The sequence below is a fragment of the Pogoniulus pusillus genome, chromosome 4 (genome assembly GCF_015220805.1).
Source record: "Pogoniulus pusillus isolate bPogPus1 chromosome 4, bPogPus1.pri, whole genome shotgun sequence".
NCBI lineage: Eukaryota > Metazoa > Chordata > Aves > Piciformes > Lybiidae > Pogoniulus > Pogoniulus pusillus.
The window spans coordinates 13,120,384-13,127,083 of NC_087267.1; the positions used below are offsets into that span (position 1 = coordinate 13,120,384).

Genomic DNA, 6,700 nt, shown 5'->3' on the forward strand with positions numbered 1-6,700 from the left:
TTACTGATTATCTGAATGAAGGGATCGAGTGCACCATCAGTAGATTTGCAGACGACACCAAGTTGGGAGCATATTAGAGGGCAGGAGGGCTCTGTAGAGGGACCTGGACAGGCTGGATAGATGGGCACAGTCCAATGCCATGGTTTTAACATGTTCAAGTGCCAGGTGCTGAACTTTGGCCACAACAACCCCAAGCAGCGCTACAGGCTGGGGACAGAGTGGATGGAGAGCAGCCAGCCAGAGAGACCTGGGGGTACTGGTTGACAGGCAACTGAACATGAGCCAGCAATGTGCCCAGGTAGCCAAGAAGGCCAATGGCATCCTGGTCTGTATCAGGAATAGTGTGGCCAGCAGGACCAGGGAAGTCATTCTGCCCCTGCACTGGTTAGGCCACACCTTGAGTACTGTGTCCAGTTCTGGGCCTCTCAGTTTAAGAAAGATGTTGAGGTGCTTGAACATGTCCAGAGAAGAGTAACAAGGGTAACAAGGCTGGTGAGGGGTCCAGAGCACAGTCCTGTGAGGAGAGGTTGAGGGAGCTGGGGTTGTTCAGCCCAGAGAAGAGGAGGCTCAGGGGAGACCTTACTGCTCTCTACAACTACCTGGGTTGTAGCCAGGTGGGGGTTGGTCTCTTCTCCCAGGCACCAAGTGACACAGTCTCGCTCCACCAGGGCAAGTTTAGGCTGGAAGTCCTTTGCATAAAGAGTGATTGGCCATTGGAATGGACTGCCCCAGGAGGTGGATGAGTCCCCATCCCTGGAGGTGTTTAAAAGGAGACTGGATGTGGCACTTAGTGCCATGGTTTAGTTAACTAGGTGTTAGGTTGGACTTGATGATCTTGAAGGTCTTTCCAACCTGGTTAATTCTGTGATTCTGTGATCTCAATACACCATATCTTGCCTCCAGAGCTGTCCCTCCTCATCAGAAATATCAGTATTATTTGTAACCATATTAAGAATTACATATCCTAACTGGCAGAGAAAAATCTTATCCTCTGGATGAGTTTCAAGTCCTGCATTCAGATACACAAGACGGCACATTTTGCCATATCTTTTTTCTCTTTTCCTTAAGCATGTTTGTATGCTTGCAACCATCTGACTGCACTCTTGTCCACCCTTCAGACTCTTTGAAGAGTATATACACCTCTTGATGAGCACATACTTTCCTTACACATACTTGGTGTTGCTCATCATTTGCTTTACAGTGTACTTCCTCTTTACTCTCCACTACTGCTGGAGGTAGTTGGAAGGTATCTGCAGTAGTACACTCACACTCTTTGGACAGAGATAGTCTGATGCACAGCATTTGCTCTTAACAGCAAAGATAAGATACAGAAAGACTAACAAAGTATTATATCTATAAAATACATATAACACTGAGTCTAAAGGAAAGAAGAAAGTGCTGCCTAGAGAAGCACCAGAGGACCCAAGTTATTTCTGCAGCCCTTATTTAGGGTCTCATGTCTCAGAAAACCATTTCCTACTGCCAGTTGAAATACCTGGCTTCACTGGGACCTTGCACATAAAGTCTCCCGAGCATGGACTGCAGTCAGGTGGGTCTGACCCATTCAGAACCTACACCACCCTGCAGTTTATGTTGCAGTGTTTGTCTGCCTTTTCAAGTTTCTCTGCAGTTACTTACACATGCAACAAGTGCTCATGCAGCAATATGGTTTTCATACTTGCATTAGAAAAATGGCTACGTGAACTCATATCTCCAGTGATTGTATTAATGCAGTGCATTTACATGGAAAGAATTGCTATTTCTCCAAAACCCTTCTTCTAATAACCCTTTAATCCACCTGTCTGGTTTGCCTTTAGTGTAATCCCTGATTAGCAAAGGGGGAAAACTACAATGCTGTAACATTTCACTGACTTATGTAAACAGTTGCCAACAGAAGTTTGTGAAGTACACATCCTGACTTCCATTCTGTTGTTCTGACAAGAAGAGGAATAATTTTCCACTTAATTTATTTTGATAATAATATCTGCTGTTGGCTAGGAAGTGCTGGCAGATGTTCAAATACAGCAACACTAACATTTTGGAAGACTTCCTCCTGTTTCCTATTCATAATTTTATTTTCCCACAAGCTACACTGAACAGTTTACAATTACTTTGCAGATCACGCTTTCAGAAAGAGAAGTCCCTGCAGCTAACTAGAACTAGATTCCAGTGGCGTTCAGGTGCTACCATCACTACAACCAATGATCATCAGGCAGCTAAAAGCTTTAGAATTCAAGACCACCACACCTAATGGGAATGGGCTGCCCGGGGAGGTGGTGGAGGCAGCGTCCCTGGAGGTGTTCAATAAAAGACTGGATGAGGCACTTAGTGCCATGGTCTAGTTGACTGGCTAGGGCTGGGGGATAGGTTGGACTGGATGATCTTGGAGGTCTCTTCCAACCTGGTTGATTCTATGATTCTAATACTGAAGTTAGTGGAAAGATATTTTTCTCCCAAATGTTATACTTTCTGCAGTGTTTGTGCAGTGGCAGAGCAGAATGGTACACAAAAACAAAAAGCAAGTGACTGCAAAATTCAAATGGCTTTATCTCTAAATCATGAACTGTATAAAGATCAGCCTAAATGTTTTTGAACAGACTGTAACAGACCGAAACTACTTTCAGAACATAACTGCTTACTGTGTTATATAGCCTTGAAATACAAGTACCTTTGAAAATCAGTTACGCAAAGAAGAATCTGTCAGAACAGCCAATTAGATGCTAAAGCTCTTATATTGAAAATTTATCCTACATTTAATTAAGCAGTCAAAACTGACTTTTCACCTAGAAACAGAAGGAAAGATACTATCCTGCTGTAGCTGCACGTACAATTTTCTCATCACAGATCATTAATTGTCCGATATTTGTTGGCAGTTCAACCTTCCACTTCCATAATTTATTTCTAAAATTAAAAAAGGGCATCTGTACTTTCTATATATGTTAAGCACATGTAAAGTAACATTTTACACCCATTGAGAATGCAGAAGGCAGTGTACTAAAATGTCATAAATCTGTAAAGATCCGATATTTGGGGAAAAAATGATCAAAAAGCAAATGGTCACAAGTTAAAGCTTCCTGAGCAAGTTCAGAGATTCATTTAAAGCCATTTATGTCCTATACACAAAATTATTTGAATTCTTGACTAGGGCTTTAGCTGGGATAAGGAAAAAAAGAGATAACAAAACCCCCAAATTTCAATTCAGTACATACTTGAAATTCCCACACTATAGATACATGCAGAGGCACACATTGCAGCAATGTTCCCACAGTATGAGCTCTAAAAGCAGAACAAAAATGACTAAATGGACCTACTGGTCTGATCAAGAAAGGGAATTTCTCTGTTTCTAAATGCAAGTTAGGAAACTAAAATCTGATTGCTCAGTAATGACCCCCTTTTATAAGAAAATCTTTTTATGCTGGAGGAAAAGGATCTCCAGTCTTGTAGGGTACTGAAGACTTCCCAAGGGATGCTGAGTGACTTCAGCCACTATTTAAACCCAAGCATTTTTGTCCTTGCTATTTCCCTGGTTCCACTCAACAAAATAAAAAGGTTGGTGTGAAAATTTTAAACTCTCTTCTTTCATTAAAACTAAAACAGTTAACCATTTAGGAACTACATAAACTCATAATAACAAAGAAAGGTGTGTGGGGGGGGATATTTTACCCAGAACTTTTTTTTTTTTTTGGCTCAACGTTTGGAAGATATACAACAAAAAGTCTTACGCTTACAAACATCTAATCCCGGTACCACTGAACAAAGGAACTTTTGACTTCTCCCATCCCATTATAGCACGAGGTCTCAGTGCAAAACCATAGCCTAAAACTTACAGCTACTTCAAAACGCAAACCCTACAGCCACATGAACTCATTCCCATTCTAAGCAGTTGCTGCCTCCTTAGGGGACTCCGCATCCACAAGCCCATCACACACACATGTTTAAATCCGACACGTGTCGGTGTTTCCAAACGCGTATGCTCATGCGTCTGCACAGTAATAATGTCCATAGTGACACACGCTGGCTGCACCAGGGAAGAGCAGTGCTAGAGAGATCACCTCAAAGGGGAAAAAAAAAGGCAGCAAGCCTTTGGCAACTATTAGCTTCTGATAAATTATCTCATTAATGCAAACATGAAAAAGAAATTCCCTTCCTAGATCTTATCACCTTTGAATTATAACTCCCTGTATAGGAAACACAGTCTCTTGCCCATTGCAGTAGAAATGATTACAGATGCAAGCTCAAACTCCCGGAGTGACACTAGAATTCATCAAACAAGTCCCCCTATTTTAAAACTACAGGCTGATGTGGAGGTTTGCTCATGCCTTACCATGTTTTGAGCTATATTCTTTGCTATCATTTAGTTGTGTTTCTATGAAGCATCTCGTCATCTTCCAGCAAAGAGACTTGCTTCTCAAGGGTATTTTTAGACCATTTTAAACTAAGATAGAAGAGTTTTCCTAACTCCAGGTTCATTGAGCATACCAGTACTTTATCAAAGTGTAAATTTAAAATACAGTGACAATGAGCAAGCATGGGCAATGTAACCTATGCCAGTAAATTCAGCTACCCCTGGAAAAGTTATTTTACAGTCTCTTAGGAATTACCATATAGTTAAGAATATTTTTTAATAAAACTTATATTTTTGAAAGAGAGAGCAAAACTACTATTTCTTTTCCCTATATAGAAAAAAAAAAAGAAACCACACAACATAATCACCAGCACTTTGTTTCTCACAAAGGGTATAAAGCAGAAGCTCACAAGGACAACTTTCCCTTTGATTAAAAAGAATAAATAAATAGAAAGTATTCTTATTTTCAGCCATCAGCCTCACTCCTTTGGCGCACCTCATTAATACCAGCGTTTTGCTCGATTCACATGAAACTTTCGGTGAGCATCTCCTCAGCTGGAACTGGGATGGATACGTTCAGCGTTTCCCAAGTAAAACATAAGAGTGGGTGGTACCATTATTCATCACTGCACTCCACGACTCACAGAATAAGCCATATGCCATCCCCGTTCCTGATGTAGTTTAACTAAGCGCCTACCAGTCTAAAAGATTTTTTTTTTTAAATGACAATAAATTAAAAGGTGGAAGAGAAAACAAACAAACAAACAAACAAACAGGTCTGGGGTAAAACAGAAAAGTCGAGTGAAGCAGGCAGGGAGGGAAGGGAAAGGACCTCGGGTGCTTAAGGAGTGGGCGAACTCCTAACTATGGGGGCGACCCGGCCGCGACGGGCGAAGTTGAGCCGGGCAGGCTGGCGTGGCCGTACCTGGGAACAGGAAGGCTTTGCTCCCATTGTGCAGCCCTGGCACCTGGCGCACGCCCTCCGCGGAGCCTTCCAGCCGTAGCTCGGACAGCACGTCGATCTGCAACGAAGGGTCCACGCCAAACCCTGCAACTGACCCAGAAAGTGCCGTCACCCTAGCTGCCGACACTGCAACTTCCCGGACGCTTCCTCCTCTCCCGCCGCTCCCCGCACCTGCGGCCGCCCGGGGGCCAGGGCATCGCCGCCGCGAATCTTCTCCAGCTCCGTTCTCGGATGCCCTCCCGGCGGGTCCGGCATCCACCTACCTGGCCCCAGGCAGAGGAGAAGGCAGAGCGTGCTCAAGCGGATGCCGGACTCCATGGTACAACGATGCGCTTAGTCCATAGTCCCCCTCCTCCGTCTGCTGCGGGCGAAAAACCTCTGGGGCAGAGCCTGGATCCCTCCCCGCCTCTCACCGGGAGGAGCGGACCCGCCGCCCCGCAGCGCACATCACGCCGGGTGCTGCACCGCCCCGCCACCGGCCGGAGCACACACAAAGGCGAGGGCGGGGGACGGGCGGGCAGCCTAGCCCTCCACCCGCGGGCAGACAATGGGGGGAGCCCGCCGGAGCCTGCTGCTGCTGTCGCTGTGCGAACGAGGCCGCGGCAACCAGGAGGCGGAGGCGGCGCACCCGTGCCCCGCAGCTCCCCACCCTGCCACCACCAGGCGCTGCCCCTCGGCTGGAGAACCACCGTCGCCACAGCCTCTCCCTGCGGGAGCGACGATCTCCTCTCCGCTGTCCGGCGAAGACAGCGGAGCTGGCAGGAGGGGCCCGAGTTTATACGAGGATGCAGGAGCCGCCCACCGCCTCCGCCGGGCAGGGCAGGGCCGTGCCAGAGGGATGTACCGCCGCGCCGCCCCGTCCACCGGGAAATCGCCGGGCGCGGGGGGCAGAGGAACCGTTCATCGGCGGGCTCCAGACGGTCCTGGCCCGCACAGCCAGGGGCGCTGCTGGGAAGTTAAAGAGGAGCCGCCGGGAACCTTCTCTGGGGTCACTGGCGGCGGGGAGGCAACTGCCGGGCGGCTCCTTCACCCGGTCCTCGGGGCGCACCGTGGCATCCTGTGGTGTGGTCTCTACGCTTTGAGGCGGTCCGCCCGGGTTGCAGTCACCGTTTGTATTTGCCTCCCAAGGTAATGCCGTCCAGGTTCTGCCGAAATCTCAGATTAATCTTTGCGCACGAATAAAAATAATTCGGGGGAGGTGGGAAGAAACCGAGACATTTCCAGTAGTTGCATAAGATGGGAGTGTGCGGAGCCAGCGCAGGGCTGGCTGTCAGCCGCGGGCTTCCGTTTGCCCTGTCGCGAAGGACTGTTTTACATAGAGGTCTTGTACTCGGTTCCTTAACAAACTCCCCTCCCCCTCGGCAAGTGACATTTCTGTGGCTTACTTTGTG

At 47.0% G+C, this 6,700-nt stretch overlaps 1 protein-coding gene across 1 annotated transcript in view; it reads right to left on the reverse strand.

Moving 5' to 3' along the window:
- Positions 1 to 5,666, reverse strand: part of NELL2 (neural EGFL like 2) — a 189,238-nt gene extending 183,572 nt beyond the window's left edge. Inside the window, exons 1-2 of the mRNA XM_064142220.1 lie at positions 5,573 to 5,666; positions 5,271 to 5,399 (exon numbers count right to left, since the gene is read on the reverse strand). Of these exons, the coding sequence (XP_063998290.1) occupies positions 5,271 to 5,399; positions 5,573 to 5,627 (184 nt within the window). The 5' untranslated portion in view covers positions 5,628 to 5,666. The remainder of the gene's footprint in view (positions 1 to 5,270; positions 5,400 to 5,572) is intronic.
- Positions 5,667 to 6,700: the final 1,034 nt, after the last annotated feature.